General features: G+C 37.2%; 2 protein-coding genes across 6 annotated transcripts in view; one reads left to right on the forward strand and one right to left on the reverse strand.

Annotated features, from left to right (window-relative positions):
• Positions 1-548, reverse strand: part of SLC9A9 (solute carrier family 9 member A9) — a 685,705-nt gene extending 685,157 nt beyond the window's left edge. For all 4 annotated transcript variants that reach the window (XM_068546052.1, XM_068546049.1, XM_068546048.1 and 1 more), the window contains exon 1: positions 194-548. The gene's annotated coding sequence lies outside the window, so the exon portion shown is untranslated. The remainder of the gene's footprint in view (positions 1-193) is intronic.
• Positions 317-22,681, forward strand: DIPK2A (divergent protein kinase domain 2A). 2 transcript variants are annotated; one of them, XM_068546056.1, is made up of 3 exons: positions 317-1,379; positions 16,752-17,055; positions 19,857-22,681. In XM_068546056.1, exons 1-3 carry the CDS (start codon positions 723-725, stop codon positions 20,186-20,188), a joined length of 1,293 nt encoding a protein of 430 aa, XP_068402157.1. In that variant the 5' UTR covers positions 317-722; the 3' UTR covers positions 20,189-22,681. The 2 variants fall into 2 exon arrangements, with proteins under 2 accessions (XP_068402157.1, XP_068402158.1); XM_068546057.1 differs by lacking the exon at positions 317-1,379 and adding an exon at positions 1,869-1,927.

A 22,681-nucleotide genomic window follows, 5' to 3' on the forward strand; every position in this document is an offset into this window, starting at 1 on the left:
TGGAGCCGCCCCCCACCACCCCCCAAAGCCGCCCCTGGGAGGCCGCGCTTACGCTTTCCGGGCGGTGCGCGACGCGCTCGCTCCGCCCTGCCAGCCCCGCCCTCCGGCCCCCCTCTCCCTCCCTCAGGAGAGCCAGCGCGCACGAACTGGGGCATGCGGCGTCAGGGACGCGGGGGCACCTCATCCTTCCCACCTTCCTACACTGTTGCTACTTTTCGATGTGAGACATTCCAGCTTCTCATTCCCTTCCGTGAGTCCCTCCTTTCCTCTTATTAGAGACCCCATTCGCTCGACGGGCGGACACCGGCGCAACAGCTTTCGCGCCCCAAGCAAGAAGAGCGCGTGCGCGCACACGGGCGGACGCGGGCGCGCGGCCGTCGGGTCCCCGCGCTCCCTCCCCCTCCCGCTGCTGTATAACTTGACTGGCTTGGAGGAGGCGCCGCCGGAGTCGGAGGGCGGGGAGCTCGGAGGAGGGAGCTCGAGAGTTGTGGAGACTAGTGACTGGGAGAAGTCGCAGCCTGCTCCGGTCGGCTCCTTCCCCCTCCCCGTCTCTCTCTCTCTCTCTCTCTTAACACACCTACTCCACCTTCAGCCCCAGCCTGCGCCCTCGCTCCTTTTCTCGCCCGGGGGCCCCTGCCAGTCACTCTCCGGGTTTCGGCGCGGCGGGGGCGCCCCGGGGGTGCCCTCGCCCTCCGGGTGCGGGCGGACGGGCGGCGGGCGGGATGTGGCGCCTGGTGCCCCCAAAGCTGGGCCGCCTGTCCCGCTCGCTGAAGCTGGCGGCGCTGGGCAGCCTGTTGGTGCTGATGGTGCTGCACTCGCCGTCGCTGCTCGCCTCTTGGCAGCGCAACGAGCTGGCCGACCGGCGCTTCCTGCAGCTGAATAAGTGCCCGGCGTGCTTCGGCACGAGCTGGTGCCGCCGCTTCCTCAACGGGCAGGTGGTGTTCGAGGCGTGGGGCCGCCTGCGCCTGCTGGACTTCCTCAACGTGAAGAACGTCTACTTCGCGCAGTACGGCGAGCCCCGTGAGGGCGGCCGCCGCCGAGTGGTCCTCAAGCGCCTCGGCTCGCAGCGCGAGCTGGCGCAGCTCGACCAGAGCATCTGCAAGCGGGCCACCGGCCGGCCCCGCTGCGACCTGCTCCAGGCCATGCCCCGCACCGAGTTCGCGCGCCTCAACGGCGACGTGCGGCTGCTCACGCCGGAGGCGGTGGAGGGCTGGTCCGACCTGGTGCACTGCCCCTCGCAGCGTCTGCTCGACCGCCTGGTGCGCCGCTACGCCGAGACCAAGGACTCGGGCAGCTTCCTGCTCCGCAACCTCAAGGACTCGGAGCGCATGCAGCTGCTGCTGACCCTGGCCTTCAACCCCGAGCCTCTGGTGCTACAGGTAGGCGCGGAGCCCGGGCGGGGGGCGTCCTGCCGGGAGGGCCGCCGGGGGAACGGGAGTCCTGAGAAGCGGCCCCGCCCGCGCCCGTCGCCGGGTCAGGACCCTGTACGGCGGGCGTGGGGAGGGGGCGGCGCTGGGGGGCCCCCTGGCACTGTGAGGGATCGCGGAGGGCGACCCGGCTGCTGGAGAGTCTGCTCTTGTCAGCTGGGCGCGGGCGCATCTCGGGTCTGACTGCGGATCTTTCAACGCCAGAGGGAGTGCGTCTTGTACGCTCGCAAAATGTCTCTCCGCCGAGTTTCTTTCGGCTCTCCTCCCTGCGTTTCTGCTTTGATCCGCCAGGGCTTGCGCTTCCGCGGCGCAGTGTGTTCACGAGCTCTTGGACCTTTCTTAGTTCTCCAGTGTTTGTGTACCGCGTCTGGTCTCGTCTTCAGCACCCCGCGCGGCTGGCCTCACTTCGGCCCCAAAGTCTGCCTTTGTTTTATTACTTAGCTCATTCACCTGGCACATCACTGGGGCCGCCAATTTGGGGACAGACTCGGGAGGATGAGGTCAGAGAATGGGGACCGGGGTCCGGGGTGGGGTCAGTCTGCGAGCCGTGCTTTGGGTGGGATTAGAAAGAGGAAAAAGTAAGATCCGTTGCACTTGCGGCTGCGAGGCTTTAAGGCCAAGACGGACATTTTCATCCTGATCCTGTGACCTGCTCTATTCATGCGGTAATTTGGCTGCAGGAAGGTGAAATGTTAGGCCAGGGCTAGAAAACTGGGAAAGGAGAGTCATCTCACTTGTAGCTGACTTATTGGTTCTTTCGTGACTTTATTTTGAAACCAAACGAGCCTTTTAGGGGAGTAGGTTGGGATCTTTTTACCGGTGGTGACAGCCAAAAAGAAAACAAAACCTCTCAAAGCTGTGTTTACCTTGGGAAAAGTTGCTGAGTTTATCCACATTCCCACTCGCCTTTAGTGCAGTGTCCTTGGATAGTGGTTGCAACTGTTGGGGTTTTGATCTAGCCTGATAACCGCAGGGAAAGTTACCTTGCTCATTTTCCATACCAGTTGTGCTGTATTTCAAATACAAAGGGGAAAAAAACATGACGTAAAATTAATCACAAGTAATTTTGAATGCTTCACGCCCTTTCGGCGCTGCTAAGAATGTCGCTGATGGCTGGGGGCGTTTTACAGGGGTGCATTTTTTTTTAATCTAAAGTGCATGAATAGGAATGTGCAGTATTCATTTATATGAAAGCTGGCTTTTCTCAAGTTCTCCGCTGCCCAGCTTAACTAAGAGAAACCAGCATCGTTTGATTAGTTCAGCCAAATAATTTTAACACAAAATAAGTACTTTGCCTCCAACAAAACCGTAGTAAATTTTAAGTCGTCGTAGGATGTATGTAACGGGTCATTTAAAGTACAGATTGTATATTAAATGCTGCTCTCTTTAACAGTGAATGGTATATAAAACTGGTTCAACTTTCCTCGAAGAAATTACATTATTCGGTAGTTCCAAAACTAGTCAGCCTCTAAAGTTTAAGTCCATACTTATGATACGTACATTTGATTTGAAAGTTTTTTTCCATTTAAGCTGCTTTTTCTCTTTGAGAAATAGATGTTTATGTTAGCAAGGTTAGTCCCTGGAGAAAGCTCTAGCAGTATGGTTTGCTTAGCAGATAGTCTCTCAAATTCTCTGGGACCCAAAAATTTAATAAAGAGCTATCTTAGTAATACACATTTTCTGCAACTATAATAGTGGCTGCATATTGAAAGGTTTTTATCAGTTAATTCTACTTATATTAGAACCAATATTTTAAGAACGTTGTATATCCAGTTTTATAAATGTATGGCATTTTAATATGAGAAACGTTGACATTTGATTTGTACTAAGGTAAATCTGCTTTATTTGGGAAACTTACATGTTTTTGAAGCTTGAGGTTGTCTTGGTATTTTCAGTTTACTTTATAGTTGAGACAGTCAAGTGTACGTATATCTTGTTTTCTGATGAACTCTTCACTTAAACTTTTTCTTCTTCTGTTTTCATCTTTAGTGATAAAAAACTTAAAAATCAGTTATATTTTTGTAATTTAAGCTTACTTGACACAATTGCAGTGAGCAGGTGGCTAGGTGGGTTATAGGATAAGAGTTTGTTTTCAGTATGTGAAGAAATATATGTATCAGCATTGTTGACTGTGATATTTGTAACTTGAAATTTTAATTTAGTTCTATAGCTGTCTACATGCTGTGTGAAATATAAATTTGGGGTCTTTAATACCAGTCAGTCATTGGTATTTTTTTTTTAAACTGTTGAACAAACGAGTAGAATAAGAAGACTTATTTTTAAATAAAAGATCTTCATAGAGCTGCTACTTACTTTATAGAACCACTTAATCTTTGGTAAAAACTAATGAGTTAAGTATGAACAATATAATTAAAATTTGATGACAGTATAAAACCACTGAAGTGAAAGGAATCTCAAAATTCTTTGGTCAAGTACAAAGATTGTTATACACTAAGTCACATCATGATGTTCATTACTTTTTGTTAGCTAGACAGACATACACAATTTTAGTATTTATACAGGTTTCTGTGAAACTGTTTATAGCTGTTGATGGTAGTATTAGGATATTAATTGATAATGGTAGAAAAACTCACTCAGATTTGGCTCTCTATATATTTTGGGGTTCATGTATTTTTAAAAAATATTTTTAAGGGTACAAGTGTGTGTTTTACAGCTTGAAGAGGAACTTGCTTTTTTTTTTCTTTTCTGTTTTTTTTTTTTTCCAGGAGAGGGAGCTACTTATTGAATTTTTGGACAGTTGATAACAAACTAGATTTTTCTTATATTGCCCCCAGATTAACTACTTGAGAGAAAAAGTCTTTTGGATTGAATTCATCAAACGATTCTTAAGAAAAGTTCCAATGTAGGAAACATGCTTCCAAAAATAAACATTTAAAAATCTCTTTTGATAAGGTACCAAAGAAAAAACTGAAAAGTATATATTAATTTAACCCATTAAACATGCATCTTCTGATTTTAAGAAACAGTAACAAACTGAAGTTTCTGTTATGCCTTGAAAGGAGACATGAATGGTCTTACATGTCTGCAAGATATGTTATGGACATACCTTACCTATGTAAGGCTATACAGATTTGTAGTATAGATTTCCCAATATGAAATGATACAGAAGTACAACTCTCTTCCCATTGTTAGATAGTTTTACTAGCCTTCAGCAGGTTATCTAATTCTAAGGAAAGTTGTTCTGCCATAGAATTATCTTCTAAAAAATTTTTATAAGCATCAAGCAACAAGATAATGCTAGGATCTTTATTTTCTACTTTTTCTCTTCACATTTTTACTTCACCCAGAGGTATATTTTAATTACAAGTATGCTAATCTTACCAGAAAAAAATGTGGAGAGGAACTATATAATATTCCTATGGAATTTTTGGAATAGTCAGAAATTGAGGTGTTGAATTATTTGGCAAGATAGCAGGATATTTTCTGTTACTGATAAAAGTTCTACCAGTATTTGTACTTACTTATCCTTGAATTTATAAAAATTGTGTGTATAAGGGAGAAAAATGCTGTCTGGATTTCCTGAGACCCAAACTGTCTCTCTGACGTTATGACTTGGAGATAGTGAAGATGGTCTTGTTTATAGAAATAAGCAAGCTCTTGGTTGTTTGGGGCAAGGAGGTGGGAATTTGTTTTATTATATTTGTAGAACTTTGTCTTAAATTTTCTGAATCATGGTTTTAATGGGATTTCCTTAATATTTACAGTGTGTAAGTATCATTGTTTAAGCTATAGATTTTAAACTTTTCATTTCTATTCTTGTAAATGACATAATACATTGAAAGCGTTTTATGTAGTGCCTCATGCATAGTAAGCACTCAATAATTAGAGTGCTTAGATATTAAATAAGTGACTTAATTAGCCAATGCATTTGATTAGTGGTTTTGAAGCTTGTTTGGAATATGAATCACCTTAAAAATAGTTATGATTCTGAATATCAACCGTATCTTTAATTACACTGATTTATTCCATTCCTACATTACAAGATGGATTTTATAATTAAACTTTGAGTGAATGTTGTTGTTTTTGTCCTTAAAAATAATTTCTATAGGAAAAGAATGTACTTTTAAGATGCACTAAGATGCAGTTTTTGATGTAAACAGAAGATTATGGCCATTTATCTAATTGTCTTACTTTGGACCAGTTGATAAACTTTTTATGGGACTCCCTTTACTTAGCTATAAAGTGAGACTACTGGATTAAATTCTTTTCAGCCCCAACATCCTGTGACTCTCAAACTCTCGACTTGAGAAATTATTCTTCTTCTGAGCTTGATTTTAACTGGTGGGTTTAAGCTCATATAAAAGGGGGTTGGGGGTTTTTGTACTTGATCCCTACTATGGTTTGGAGGCCAGGATAGATAGTCCTGTTTCAAGCTTGTCTTCCTAGCCTCAAATTTTTACACACATGAAATCAGATTAAAACAAATCAAAATTTGAGACTGCCTTTAAAGGAAACAAATCTGGAGCTAAAGGTAGCTAAGGGTCTTGTGGGGTATTGGCACCTAGAAAGGATGTTCCAGACTTTGTCACGGGAATTTCTTTTCAAGCCACAGTTTAAGGGGCTACCTCCTTCTCTCCTCCTGGCTGCTGCTGCAGTAACCGTGCTCCTGCACTCCCCGATTTAGGTTTCAGAGATGGTTCTGACTAGGTAGTCCTGAGTAGAGCACTTTTTATCTAATAAATGAATGAGGTTAAATCTAGAGGGTTTTTTTTTTTTTTTCCTGTTTTTCTTGCTTTTTATCTGAGGTTTCATTGACACTTGATTGTGCTTCTTGACAAAGCAAACAATAAAATCTGTGTAACTCAGGTCCAAAAAAGAAGGAGACTTTTATTTTGGAAAGATTATATAAACAGTCACCCGTAGGAAAGCACCACTTCCAGATCAGTGGAGCAAAATTATTTGACACCCTAGCCTATTTTCTGGATATGTTCATATCTTTTGACTATTATTAGTTCTGAGATCCATTCTGTACTTTTGTCTAATCTTTGAACTATTTTCCCTCGTATTTCCATTGCTTGCATCAGCACATATTCCTCACATATGTTGGTGGGGGGTAGAAAGCTTACTTTTGGGGGATCTACTTTCTGGACATAGGTGGTCAGTTTCTCAGTGGCTCATCAGGCTGGTTTTTATTCTTATTTTCTGGCTTATGTCTCTGGTCTACTTCCTATATTGCAGTTATTGCTGCTGACTCTTCACAGAATGCTGACACGTTTTCTTTCTTTACTTTTCACTCATTTTGTATATATTAAACTAACATGGCCTTAGAATATAAGCCCTGCATTTTTCCTATACATGCAATGAACTTTAGTAAATGATCATAAACTGTCTTGAGACTGTAAATTATTGGTGTAAGATGAGGATAGTTATTCATCCTGGTCATAGACCTTGAAAGGTTTTAAATTATGTAATCAAATTTTTTATCCAATTTTTATGTCTTTTTGTAGATTATAGGAGGAAGTTATCTGTAAAATACCTGGAAGCTCTTTGGACTTACATAGCCCTGGACTTAGAGTCAGAAGAACTGAATTTTGTTTCCTCATTTGCTAAATAGTCTGTTATAAGGCATTTGGATTGAAACCTTCTTTCTAGGCAGCTACTAAGTAGCTTAGCTGTGTAGGAGGTAGGTATATAAATGGCTGATTACCATTAATTATTATGCTATCATAATAAGCCCTACAAAAAAAAAAGGATATTGTGCACCCTGTCAGATGACTCATTTAGGGAGGGACATCTGGGTGTATCTTCATAAGAATGGATATCAGGGAAGATTTCACAGAGGAATTGAATTCTGAGGATAAATGGGATTTTGCCCATAGATTTGAGAGGTAGGGGTTTGGGGGGGCCCAGGAGGTGTGGTGAAGACAGTATTGAGGTAGCGTTCTGTACTACCACAAAGTTGTTGGGTGGCAATGAACAAGTCACTTAATGTTTCAGAGCCTGAGTTTTTTATTCAGTAAAATGGGCATGTTAATACTGATTGAAAGGATTATTTTAACGGAGATAGGATTATTCAGATAATATACGCAAAATATCCTTATTTGTGAAGTTTTTTACAGTATATTATTACTTTGCAAATCAGCTTATTCCATTTTTAGACATCTATAGTAAACTTCCTTAGTACACTGTGTTGATATCTTAGAAATATGTAAATTTTACTCTTCCTGTGGCAAATGTTCAAATGTCACCACCCTTACGTACACATACACACATCATAAATACCTATGTAGCTACTGCTTCAGGCTATAGTTTTTTTGGAATAGTAATTAAAAGGGGGTTAGGGATTTGTCCCATATGATGAATAGAGTGAATATTGTATGAAACATGGTTTTTCGTAAGGATTCACTAATACAAAGCAAATAGTTTAATTTTTCTCTGTAAATCATTATTAAGCTTAATAATTTTGTTTAGTACATTGATGAATGATAATTTTAAAACTAGAGGTTAAGTCTGGGTTATTTCTAGACATTCTTAGACTCTGAGACAGAATGTTAAAAGATTTATTATTTGAAGTAAGTTTGATGTTTCAGGGTCTTCATAATTTGCCTTAGTGCTCATTTGGAATTTTAACTATGAACTGAAAAGATCTGACAGGAATTCTGTAACATTGCTCCGTAGTACTGGGAACTGACCTATATGCCCTTGGGGTACAGTAAAGATGACACGCCAGGGCACAGTTTGTGCAATCTTTGCTTTCTGGGGCATTAGATGTGGGCAGCAAATAGAGAACAAGGTAATCTTAGATTTTACATACTATGAAAAGAACAAAGCAGATTCCTATGATGGAGAATTGGATTGGGGATAGAATTTTAAATTTGGTGGTCAGAATTTAGTGACATTTTAGCTGAGGTGCGAATGATGAGAAAAGGCCAGTGGTGCAAAGTTCTGAGGGCAGAGTGTTTTTAAGCACGAGGTATGACAAATTCAGAGGCCCCAACAGGATCAAGCATGGGAGTAGCAAAGCATGGTAGAACACAAGATCATAGAAGTAGGCAACATCCATATCCTGTATGGCCTTGGAAACATGCTTAATGAGTTCAGAATTTTGTTTTCAGAGCACTGGGAAACAGTAGAAGTGTTTTTAGTCGGGCCTGATTTGTGGAGAATGGGTTATAAGAAATAAGACAGGAATCAATCAGAAAGGCTTTTGCACTGGTTTGTAGGAGAAAGCTTGGTGGTTTGTATTAAGGTGGTTGCAATTGAGGTTATGAAAAGCTGTTAGACCCAATATGTTTTGGAGAAATAGCTGACAGGACTTGATGGTTGGGATGGGTTACAGTATGAGGGAAGGAGAAAAATAAAATACCTCCAGGGTTTTTGGTCCGAGCAACTGTTGATGAGGAAGCCCAGAGAAGGAATGGCTGTTGGAGTAGGGGGAACCAAGAGTTTTGTTTTGGTTATGATAAAGTTAAGACAACAGGAATACAAATCTAAAACCAGGCACCAAGTATTTAATGCAGAGATAGTATGTTCCTAGCAGGTATTTTGCTTTACTTCTGAAGGGCTGTGTTAATTCAGTTAAAGGGAAGGGGGGAAGTTAGTATTGTTCTGTTGGCAGACTTTTTAAAGAAATCAGGTCTTGACTAAAGAAAGTAATGTAGGTTATTGGGTCCAAAAGAAGCTGCTTATATCTTTTTATTTGTTTCTTTATTTGACATTTTGTTTTACTGAAAGTAAATATTTGAGTATAGTGTTTCTAGGTGTATCTTTCCACTTAGAAACATGGATCACAGTTGCTGGTTCTCATGAGGTAAGAAAGGGTCAGTTGAGATAGTTAAATATTTATATATTTAAAATTTTACATTTACAATTTGTGGCCAAGTGATTTTTTTTTTTTTTTTTTTTTTGGTGTGGGAGAGCATTTCTTAAGCTACTCATTCTAAAAGATGAGTTACTTCTGTTAAACTTGGTTAAACTTGGTAGATTTTTTGTTTTTGATGTGTTTTGACATTAGTTTCCAATTTTAGATACAGCTGTTGGACATGATATTCAGTGAAATAACACAACCATGCTATTTTCAAGGCATTGCTTAATATTGTTGGAATTCTAGGTGGGTGGAAATGGCATTCAGAAAATTATTTAATGAAATAAATGGAACATATCCTGTGACTTGAAAATCTTGAGATTATTAAGATTCTACAGTATTTGCAATGGATTTTGGCCACTATTGGGCAGTATAAATTAAGAAGCTGAGGTCTTAGAGAAATTTTATCAAAAATTAGGTAACCATTAAATCATCCCAGTAATTTTACTATATTTTCCCTCCCGACAGTTCACAAAACTGTGAACACATTAGTCTGTCACCAGCGCATTTGACTAATCTCTATGAACAGCTGTTACAACATGCGTTACTACAATGGGATTTTGTTCAAATTTTGGCTTTTAAAAATAATTTTGAAGCTCAAATTGAACCTTTAAGCATTTTCTATGCTTTTAATAATTTACTTTCTAAAAATGTTCTCAAGTTTAAATTTGCGTGTACGTGTAGAAATGCCAGTTCTTTAGAAAACCTATTAACTAGATTTTAGATTGCATGTTTTGACTATTAATGGATTTTTTTTTCAAGTCAGTGTCTTTTTACTAGGAATTTTCTCCTTTAAAAAAAAAAGAGCCAGTCTAGTAACACATTTCCTTCTTCGGCGAACTGCAAAGTTATATTCCTTTTAGTGGAATGTTGTGAGATAATAAATGGCTATAAAATATTTTATGTTTTTTGTATGAAAGGAATTCAGATCTTTTAAACTTAGTATGCAAACTCTACTTTTGGTCATGTAAGGAGAGAAAAAGATAATAGAACACAAACTCTTTAGAGTTGACCTTACTTTGTTCTATCAGTTTTTCTTATACATCCCATATCTCCTTTTTTGGGGACTGTGTTCTGACATAATAGAATAAAATGACCTAATTAATCTGGTAGGACAATGGCTATTGATTAAAGGATATTGTAATATTGTAAAAACTTGTTTTTCGGAATGATGTTATATACCACAGGATATTGACTAACTCCAGTAAGTAAGATGTTTCTGAATGTTAAGGCTTGGACACATACTTTGTTTTTTCATGGCATGTGGACCATGTTGAGGAGTTTGTGTTTTGTTCTGTAAGTCCCAACGTGATCTGATCCCTACCTCCCTCTCCAGACTCCATTACCTCAAGCAATTCCCTCCTCATTTCACTGCAGCTGCTTTGGACTTTTTTCAGTTCTGAGAGGACAGTTTCTGGCTCTAACATATGCCTCCAACATTCTAAACTGCCTCATCCCCAGTCTACGTAATATTATACTCATCCTTTAGATCTCTCCCTAAGTAGCACTTCCTTAGAGAGACTGCCCTTTACCACACCATCTAAAATAGGTCCCTACTCTTCTTTCTCAACATATTGTATACTTTTCTGTGATTTGCAACAAATTCTATAATTTATTACTTATACATGTTTAATAATCGTCTTCCTAACTCAGGCTAAAAAGCCTTCCTTAGAATAGGGACTATGTTTTATTTACAGCTCTTTACTTAACATTTCATGATGGAGTTAGGCTAGATCTAGGATTTTTTAATTCAAGATTTGTATTTTTTCATTCCACAGTAACTGTCTCACTGCCTTTTACTCCAGCTGCTTGTAGTACTCAATGAAATGTGGGTTGACCTACAATCCCTTATCTGTAATTCCAAATTTAAAAATCTGAAGAAAAGTAGGTTTCGTCAAATTAAAAACAAACAAATGTGAAAACACGAGGTAATTTATGTGCTTTATCCCTCTTAGGACGAATAAGCTTGTAGTATTTTTGCAGTGTAATATGTTTTCTTGTGAGGTGCTACCCCAGACTCTCCTTGAGGCGTTGCATAATATGAGTATGAAATATACGTACTGTAACCTTTCCAAAATCTGAAAACTTCTGAAACAGAGGGATATTGGATTGAGGGGTTGTATTAGCCTGAGTTCACCTCTTAACTACCTGTGTGACTTGAGGCAAATCACTTAAACTATGCTGATAAAGTTGAACTGTATTTACAACTCAGGTACCCTCCAAATCTAGAATTCTTAGATTTCACATGACCATTTATTGGTCACATAAAGTGTCGTGACATTTGGTTTTGATCAATAGATAGGTGATAGTTATATCAGCATTTAGAATTTACTTTGTGGTGCTTACCTATTATAAATGAAAATCAAATAACAATGCTGTGTTTATACGTATTACCAAGTTTTAAATTTTTTATATTTTTAGTGCTTGTGGGTGCCCTATACATTTCTCATAGCATTGAGCCTTTTTAAAGTTTGGTAACTAATTTATACATTCCTTTGTAAATTAAAAACTACTAGAGGACAGTGAAGATAGATTTCTAGTTTAGTCGTTCTTGGCTACGTTTGGAAGGTGTTCATTATTTGTAGATGCCTTTCAGTAGGCGGTTTGCAAACAAGCATCTCTATTGATGAATGTCTGGACTTATATAAATAGGAAGATTTAAACAGGAAGTATAAAAATGTTTTGGTAAGCAATTCTTTATAAAGCAGTAGTAAATTGTACATTTCATACTTTTTTCTTTGATCTTACATTGCCCTGACGAATATGGGGCAAATATTATTCCAGTTTTACAGAGGAAGAGACTAAAGCTCTAAAAAGTTTTGGCTTTGCCACCATCACACAGCTAGTGAGATGCAGAGGTGAAGGTGGAACTCAAAAGCTAGACTTGTGATATCAAGTCCATTATTCTGCTCATATACTGTTTTACCCTTTAAATATAGAAATTTTATGAAATATTATATACCTTAAAGAGTATAAAATATTAAAATTTTTTCTTTATTGATTATATATGTTTTATGTCACCTTCATTTTATTTTCTCATAAAATGAAGATGATCCTAGTGGTTTTGTTTGTTTCCAAAACCTTGGCTTTAAGCTAAAAGATACCTAGACATGATGATTTATCTTAGGTTTCATATTCACAGTACTTTTTATTATGTAAATTAACAGTGAAGGCATTTAATGTTGCTTTAAATCTTAGAGTTAAGCATGTTTGACGTGATACTTAAATTTCCATTTTTAATTTTTAAATTGGTAGTAATACTCTGTAGACTTTCTTTGGGTAGTCACCCACTCAATATAAAAAAAAACTGTAATAGAGTAGTAAATATATTGTTTTGTAACTATTATGTACCTTTGTGTAATCTTAAACTAATAGTTATAAAAACTTCACATACTACACTTTATGACATATACATTCAAGCCTGATGAAAAGCCCTGAACAGTTAATTGGAGTGCCTCCAATCCAATTAGAATTTAAACCATTCCAGGTTTAAAGACTCTTTCCTTCACATGAAAAGTGTTTGTAAACATTTTTTCAGTAGTAGATAATCCTGTAAAATACACACATTTTCTTACACAGCTCAATATCAGAAAAAACCAAACAACCCAATAAAAAATGGACATAAGATCTAAGTAGACATTTCTCCAAAGAAATACAGATGGTCAAAAGACATATGAAAAGATGCTCAGCATCTCTAATTATTAGAGAAATGCAAATCAAAACTGTAATGAAGTACCACCTCACACCAGTCAGAATGACCATCATCAAAAAATCTGCAAACAAATGCTGGAGAAGGTGTGGAGAAAAGGGAACCCTCCTACACTGTTGGTGGGAATGTAAATTGGTGCAGCCACTATGGAGAACAGTATGGAGGTTCTTTAAAAAACTAAAAATAAGAGTTGCCATATGATCCTGCAATCCCACTCCTGGGCATATATCCAGAAAAAACCATAAATTCAAAAAGATACATGTACCCCAGTGTTCATTGCAGCACTATTTACAATAGCCGAGATGTGGAAGCAACCTAAATGTCCACCAATAGACGAATGGATAAAGAAGATGTATATATACACCGTGGAATATTACTCAGCCATAAAAAAGAATGAAATAATGCCATTTGCAGCCACATGGATGGACCTAGAGATTATCATACTAAGTGAAGTAAGCCAGACAGAGAAAGACAAATGTCATATTGATACTGCTTGTGGAATCTTTAAAAAAGAAAAAAAAGATACAAATGAACTTACTTCCAAAACAAGAGGAGACTCACAGACTTCGAAAACAAACTTATGGTTACCAAAGGGGAAGGAGGGGAGGGATAAATTAGGAGGTTGGGATTAACATGTGCACGCTACTATATATAAAATAGATAACCAACAAGGACCTACTGTATAGCATCAGGAAATATGCTCAATATTTTGTAATAACCTATAAGGGAAAAGAATCTGAAAAAGTATATACATGTATAACTGAATCACTGTGCTTTACAATTGAAACTAACACAATATTGTAAATCAACTATACTTCAATAAAAAAATTAAGTAAAAATAGAAGTAAAAATGAAATACACGCATTTTATTTCAAGTTACTTTAAATTGTGTGCCTGTTGTGCTACGTAGTTTGAAAATCTGATTTTAAGATTTTGTTTAAAGAAAAAAAATGTGGACCTCAGCAGTATACTTCTTATCCTAGCTACTGTGTTTTGTGCACTGTGGGAGTTGGGTAGTCAGGAAGTCAGAAGTTGTGTTTCTTATTGCTTGATATATTTAATAAATCCAAGCAGTAACCTCTTAAAAGTTTGTCTCTCAAACTCTCCTTCATCATGGTAATTTGATTCTAAGCCAGAATTGTTTTAAATACAAATTATAAATATTTTGGCTTCCTTGAAGCATTTTCAATAGAATGCTGAATAGAATTCTGTTCTCATTAATGAAGTCTGACTATTTTGACTACACAATGAACATTCTTCTCATGAGTAAGTGATGTGAATTCATTTGTTAAAGTTCTTCCAAAAGATTAGGTAGCAAACTGTATGGAAGAATTGTAGTGCTCTTCTTAAAGTGAGGTATAACAGGATTTCAATTAAGGTTGTCAGAAATTACTGTATGAATGTAAAGTTGCTCAGTATGACATTTGTTCATATATTTTATCATCTTCCATGAGGGACTTGAGTAATGAAGTGTATATCTGACTGTCGTTTGCCAGTTGGAAAGCCTCCAAAAACAAGGAGGCATTTGTACGTGTGCAGAGGTTGGCAGGGTTCCCTTTTCTCCTGTTGTCAAAGACCATTTTATTTTCACAAAGATATGTTTGTATCTGTTCTACAATATGGCATGTGAATAATATACCAATAGTGTATGGAGGAGTTTTTTCATTTACTTTTTGGACGACAAAACTATGTAATCTCACATATTTACTTATTTTCAGTGCTTTCATTTACATGTCAGGTTTTATACATGAATACTTCTGGGAAATAGTTAAATCTTTTGTAATCATTTTGTCTAAATAAACTTTCAAGGTTGTGGAGGTATTTTAAGTTGGGAGGAAAGGTTGAAAATAACATGTGGTTAGCAGTTTTTGCATGTCACATTGGACATGAGCAATCTGTCACTCTTCCCATTGCCCACAAGAAATTTTAAAATCTCAGGTAATAAGATTAAAAATGTACTTTCCTCTGGTTATTAAAGAATCAGTAGATATTGTCTCTGAACAAAATTGAATCAATTCATTTACTATATTTAAAGATTCATACTATCATATCTAAATTTTTAATTTACATAATTAGTATTTTATCACAAAACTCCAGATCTTAAAATTTAAAAGAAAAAAAGGTATATGTACCAAGAACAAATACAGTTATTGTACATTGATAGAGTTGAAAGGAAACACAAATGAACATAGGTAATTATGGATGAAGTTTGGTTCTAAAAATCTTTTTTGTTTTAAAGTTGATAAAAGTTTTAATGTAAGGGTATTATTGAGTTTTGTCAATTTTATAAAAGCTCAGGGTAAAATTACTTACTTTTCTTGAGAGGCCCAAGAAGAGCCTCATCTCCAGCTCTTGTATGTAGATTGTTCAATTTTTAGCAATAGAAGTAGGCTACATTTATGTTCTGTAGTGTTTTGCTTTGTTTCCCCTGAAGTTTGTGTAAACATCATCTTTATATAATTTCTTCCCCCAACTTAAGGAAAGGTACTAGACTGAAAAATGTCTCTTAAAAAACACCTCTGGTCATGTGATCTTCTAAAAAGTTGTTTAAAACAATACTTCTAACCCTTTTGCACTCCATTGCTCATCTTGTAGTTGGGTGTTTTAGCTTTGGAGAGTGAGTACCTTAGAATAAGCCTGCCGTTTTACTTAGGTTGAAAATGACTTGTTCATGATCCTGGAAGATTTTTGTTTTAGGTTGTTAATCTTCCTAGTAGTTATAAAATCCATTAGAAAATCTTGCCAAGATTAGGAGAATAAATAATTTTGAAGTTGGGTTTAAGGTGAATAGACAATGTGATGGCACTGGAAAGGGAAGCAAGACTAACTTGGGACCAGAGGTACTTCAGTAGAGATTGCATTGGTAGGTTATCAGATTGCTCTTTACCAACCTTTGGGTATAGATAGAAGATACTTCCCAAGAATCCTTCTTGAATTCCACGCCTGCTTTCCTCTGGACTAGATAAGGCCCCTATTAAAGACTTTCTTAGGACCTGCCCCACCTTTTAGTAACTAACACTTACCACACTCATAATTATTTGTTTGGTATATGTTTTTTCTTCTAAAATTTTTATTTTAGAGACTATGTAGTTCACTCTTATTTCCAGCATAACACAGTGCCTGGTGCCTGGTAAACACTTGCTGGCTAATAGGCCTACAGTCCTATTCATTCAGAAGAAAGGATTGGTTGATTGTACTTACAGGAGTCAAAAAGATAAAGGAAAGCATACATACTTTTAGATCTGATAATAAAGAAGGTGTCTTGTGTTTTGTTGATCAATTTGGTTCTGAGATTTTGATAAGAAAGACTTACTTTATTTTAGCTTTATGATGTAATCTATTAAAAAATTTTCACGTCCATGGTAACGGTATGAGTTAAAGAAGAAATAAAGTTACTCACAGACATTGAGAACAGACATGTGGTTGCCAAGGGGAAGGGAAGGAGTGGGGGAGAGATGGACTGGGAGTTTGGGGTTAGCAGATGCAAACTATTACAAATAGAATGGATAAACAACAAGATCCTACTGTATGGCACAGGGAACTATATTCAGTATCCTAAGATAAACCATAATGGAAAAGAATATTTAAAAAAAGAATGTGTATATATGTATAACTGAATGTAAATCAACTATACTTCAAGAAAGAAAGAAAAAAAAGTTGATCTCTATTGAACTGTTGAATATAAAAAGAAAATCCAAGCTCATGCCTAGTAGAAATCCCTACGGAGGATCTGGGGTAGACCTAGGATATCTTCATCAGAATCTCTTATAATAAGATAATTCTTTTGTAGAGTTTTCCATCTGATGAAGGTTGGCCATTTGCAAAATATCTTGGAGCTTGTGGAAGAATGGTGGCTGTAAATTATGTTGGAGAAGAACTGTGGAGTTACTTTAATGCACCATGGGAGAAACGAGTTGACCTCGCTTGGCAATTAATGGAAATAGCAGAGCAGCTGACAAACAATGACTTTGAATTTGCACTCTACCTCCTGGACGTCAGCTTTGACAATTTTGCAGTTGGTCCTAGAGATGGAAAGGTGATCATTGTGGATGCTGAAAATGTTTTGGTTGCTGACAAAAGGTTAATTAGACAAAGTAAGTATATAACTTTTAGATTTTCTCTATGTCAAAATAATGTTTACATTTATGTGAAGCAAACTTTTAATTTCCTCCTTAGAGGGCAACCTTGCATCTTTCTTTGTTTTATTTGACCAGTATCAGTAAACAAATACTGATTTATTATACTTAAGCTTGTACTCTTAGTCACAGTTTGTCCTTATTTAGAAAATATCCTTCAGGTTCAAATGGATGCAGATATACTGTCTGTGTGTGTGTGTGTGTGTGTGTGTGTGTGTGTACACACATGTCTTTTTCATACTGTCTGCTTTATGCTGTGGTTTAGGATCTAATGCAGAATTAAGTTTTTATATAGTTAAAGGCTACCAGAGAGACTATACTGCTTTTGTGGAGTCCATATTTTTCTGTGGAATCTCTTACAGTGATATTCTGTGTTTCATTGTTCTGTGAGGTCCCTTCAGTGATTTTTTTTTTTTTTCTTTTTAACCATTTAGATGATTCCTAGCACTGCAGATCTCTAACTTTGGTTTGACATTATTACATCTCGTCCAAAACTTTGCTCTCCGTTTATTTATGAGCTCTTCAAAGGATAGGTGGGCAGAATGGCTCAAGTGTTTTGAAAATTAAGTGTCATAGGAATTTTAAAGTTTCAGGGACAAAGCCTGTAGTTCTATAACTAACGTACTTAGTAAAAAAAAAATCCCGAAGGGTTGTTATTCCATGGTGAAGGTCTTGTATTCTTAATCCCCTCGTGTCATATGGGGATCTGTTGATGAAGAGACCAAAAATTTGTGGCACCTACGGAATGCAGTGAATGTAACAGCAGTCCATTAGGTTTATATTTTTTACATCAGCTTGATCTTGTTAAATACTTTATTTTTCTCAATGCCTTGATCTGATTCCATACTCACGAAACTACTTTCTGATTATTTCTTGACCTGCCATGTAGATCCTTTCATGGGGAGTGGATGCCATGCTCTGGAGTGCTTCATTTCCTACTTATCTCTTCCTACATTTGTGAATGTTGTAGCAGCTTACACCATGCTTTTCTTTTTCAAAGTATACAATTCAGTGGTTTTTATTATATTCAGAGTTGTGCAACTTGCCTAAACTTTAAAACACTTTTATTCCAGTATTCGTAAAAATAATATTTTTGTAATTTTTTTTTTCTTTTTAATGTGGGCATTCCTGGAATACATGTTACAGTTTTATACCAACTAATTCCTGACCTTGAATGAATACAACATAGCTTCTGTATTCTCACATTTCATACAGTGAGCATTGCTCCAGTGCTACTTTAGCTCTGGCTAATTCTTTTCAAATGTCTCATGGTAGGGCTGTCTAAATAGACACTTTGCAAAAGGCCATATTTAGTTATTCACCCTCTTTTCTGAACTCTTGTAAATGACCTTTACAGGGAAATTGTGATTTTGTTGTGGCAACTCCCTCAACGTCCTTCCTTCTATCATCTAAACTAGTAACAACAATACACATTCATTTTTTTCAAACAGAATAGATCCTTCCTTGAGAAATTGTTGCATCAGTTATCTTCTTCAACTTTCCACCCTCCTCCTTAAAATCCAATTTTTCTCACCTTCCCCAAAACAAGTATTCATAAGATTCTTTTCTGCTTTCCCAGCATTTTTAAAAGTACTGCTTACTGCCTGTCTCTGCTTCCTCAGCCTCCATTCATTTCTCAACCCATTAAACCTGACTTAGAAGACTGCGTTACCATCTGCAAGCACCCAATTGGCAAATTCGTGAAGTGACTGATTAGTAACAACTTTCTGAACTTCTTTCCTCCTTTGGTTTCCTTCTATTCAGGTAGTTCCTTTTTTAAAACATAAATCTGATCTTAGCACTCCTTTGCTTAATGCTTTTAATGACTTCCCATGGTTCTTCGAGTAAAATTCGAACTCCTTACAAGAGAACAATCTGTGTGACTTGGAGCTGTTCTGCTTCATTTTTAACATCCCTCCACTGCCCTTAATGCTTCAGCTACAGTGGCCTTTTAGTTTCTTGAATGAACCTTTCCACTGAATACCTCACAGCTACTTTATATTACTCTGTATTTATGTATAAAATATTAACATTATGTTAATAGTGTCTGTCTTGTCATCTAGTTAGAACCTCAGACTTTACTCATACACTTCCCTGTTAATTTTTGTCTCAAATGTTTCTACAATCTGGCTTTTTTTCCTGGACCATCTTAGTCCCTCCAGTCTTCAGCCCAGATTTACATTTCTATTGGACAAATCATGGTCATGACCATCCAAGGTACAGACTATTTTCTAGCCTTATCTGTACCTCCTCCCCAGTTATCTGTCTCATGCTCTAACCACAGTGAATTTATTGTTTCCTGAGCCAGCTGGACCAATCCCTTAAATCCATGCCTTCGTACATACTGTACCCTGGGCCTAGCATGCTGTTTTCCCTCTTTGCTTTTCAGACTTGCTTATCTTTCAAGACCTAAATCAGTTGTTCTCCTCTGTGCAGCTTTCTGCAGCCCCGGGCACAGGTACTGCTTCCTCTGTACTCACGTCGCACTATGTCATACTTCTGTGTGGCACTTTCTCTGTATCATGGAGAGTTTCACTCTACGCCGAACCTTTTAGTAGCAGGGACCTTGTCTGATCCTTCTGCCTGGCATTGGTGGACTCCTAATAAACGTTTGTGTATAAATTAATATATTTAAATGTTTAATGTTATACAATTTTAAGAACAAATACTCTGTTAATTAGTCAAATGTTACATTTTGGGAAACAGTGAAAACTCTCTTAAAATGTATTTTTCTCTTTCTCCTTTTTCCCTTTTCACAGATAAACCTGAAAATTGGGATGTATGGTATGAAAGCAAATTTGATGACTGTGATAAGGAAGCTTGCTTATCATTTTCAAAAGAAATTCTTTGTGCTCGTGCCACTGTGGACCACAATTATTATGCTGTTTGTCAGAACCTCTTATCCAGACATGCCACCTGGCGTGGCACCTCTGGAGGACTGCTTCATGATCCACCAAGTGAAATTGCCAAAGATGGCCGACTAGAGGCCTTGCTGGATGAGTGCGCCAACCCAAAGAAGCGCTATGGCAGATTCCAGGCTGCAAAAGAACTGCGTGAATATCTAGCACAATTAAGTAACAATGTGAGGTAGTCTGTGGTGAACTTTTCTTTGCTTTTCTTCATTTAAATAGCACTGGCTAAAACGAAACCACCAAAACTTATCTGGAAAAATGAAATTTGGAAGTAATACATTCAGAGGATGATAACCTTGCACTGATAGATCTTAATGTTAACATCCATCAAAGTAAGACATAATTTCAAAAAATCACATGATGCTTCTGCAAATAAGTTTGTTCTTACACTTTGGAGGCTTGAGCTATCGTTAACTGCTTTACCCCCTGAATGCCTGACTGGATTAATGAGTATTGTTAAGCTATTGGAAATGAGTCTGATAGTTATGTTGGCTTGTGTATCAAAGGGTACTTGGTACTTGACTTAGTTTGCATTATGATCATGATTTTGTGAATCTCTTGTATTTACTTTGAATGTCAAGTTAGATCGGCCTGTTTTATAGGCTACTTTTTCCTTCTGATGTGTAGGTTTGGTTTTTTTTTCCCATTTTTATGTTTTTAATTAAATTTACACATTCAGGTTACTATAGGTATTCATTTACATCTGGGCTAGTTTTCATTCAGTGCTGTGTGGTACACATTTACCGTTAGGGCAGGATTCCCAGGTTTACTGTTTTTTCAGAAAGCTGAATATTTTATTATGTAAATACATTTCTTCCCACTTTCTGTGGTTTCACCATTGCATGAGATCATTTAAGGTTGTTTAACAGTTACATCCCTCTATGCCAATAAATTATAAGTGTACACTAAACATGAACTTTGGCATATGTTGCAAAATGTCATTTTTGTCCCTTAAAAGGCTTTAAGAGTATACTAGCAATCTATACCTTGATGTTAATTTGATTGAGGGAAAAAAAAAAAAAAAAAACAGTAGTTTTTAAATGCTAACTATTCCAGGATAGTAATGCATATGCCAAAGAAATATTAGACCTAGTCCTATGGTTAGATTTTTAAATTGGTCACCTACCTATTTTTACTATCCTACTTCCAGTACTTCAACTCTGTCATTATTAAATTCATATCTTCCTGATTATTCTCTTACATTGAAAAGTTAAGCTACTGCTTCCAAACATATGTAACTTAAAGATGTCGTACCTTTTATTCATTGGTAGTTTTGCAAAAGTCAACGTGGTAGTCATTGTTTGAGTTTAATATGGCATCATAACTTTTTATTTATTGATGGACTAATAATTCTTACTGTAAAGCAGACAGGTTTAGCCAGTCTGTCCAACTTGATCTTCATTACCCAATTGTTAACCATAAAAAACATCAAATTTAAGTATATGGATAAAAGTTAAACGTGTAAGATTGCTGTGGGCTGTTTTTTAAAGTTACAATATATTTATAAATTGGCTATCGCTAACGTAGGTGATATTTTTCTGTTTGAAATTACAACTTTTGTTTACCGCAAAGTTTGGTGTAGTGTGCAGTATTTAGTTCTAGACTGACCTTATTCTAATCAGAAAGTGATTAAAATATGCACAACCAAAGCCAAGTTTTTCTTTTCTTTTTCATTCATTCAGCAACTATTTATTGAGCATCAACTCTGTGCCAGGTACATTACTAGCTGCTACACACTGTCTGAACATGACATATGGTTAAGTAACTTTAAAATGATTATCAAAGACTTTAATGTGGGTATTTCTTAAGTTGAAAGAGCATTCATTAAATTGGGATGATGCTTTCACGTTATTTTACTGTTGTGATGGAAGTTCTACCTGTACCATCTACAACTGGGTTGCTACAAAAAGAGCAGGAGGAAATCAATAAAGTTAATCCCAGTTTAAAAACTAGAAGAAGGGTAAGGTCTCTTCGTTATAAAGTTAAGTTTTATACGTCAGTACATTACATATATCAACTAGCCCTCAAAGAAATATTTAAGTGCTGGAAATTTTACTAAGCTGACTTTTTACAACTTTGGAAAACTTTTGAGGGGAGTAGGTAAAATTACTTGTCAAACATTCGCCTCTTATTCAAAACTTCAGATAAAATACACATTTTCAAAATGGAGCACCTTTTATATTTGATAAGTACTCATTACAAACCTTAGAATGCCAGTCATTAGAGGAGTTGTCTTTCTGTGGTTTAGCAGACACTTATCTTACTTTTTGGAAGAGTGATTGTGATTGCAGAACAGGAAGTGAGAAAACACTGCCAGCAGTGATTGCAACTTGAGGTAGTTTTTTATAACTACCATTTCCCCCATGAGATTATGTGTAGTTTCTTTTATCTTTGGAAAAGTTGAGGAGAAGATAGTAAAAGAATTAGGAATTTAAAATTACAGGGAAAAATATGTATGTGAAAAGCAATAAATATTTTGTTCACTTTGCTATCAAGATGTTCACTATCAGATATTTATTATACAGCAGCAATTTATATTTTTAATCATTGCCCATTAATAGATGCAGTAAAATATTTTTGAATCAGACATTTGGGGTTTGTATGTGCATTAAAATTGTCTTTTGTACTGTAAGTTACTGCTTAATTTGAATATTTTATCAGAACTGTCTCCC

The sequence above is a fragment of the Eschrichtius robustus genome, chromosome 6 (genome assembly GCF_028021215.1).
Source record: "Eschrichtius robustus isolate mEscRob2 chromosome 6, mEscRob2.pri, whole genome shotgun sequence".
NCBI lineage: Eukaryota > Metazoa > Chordata > Mammalia > Artiodactyla > Eschrichtiidae > Eschrichtius > Eschrichtius robustus.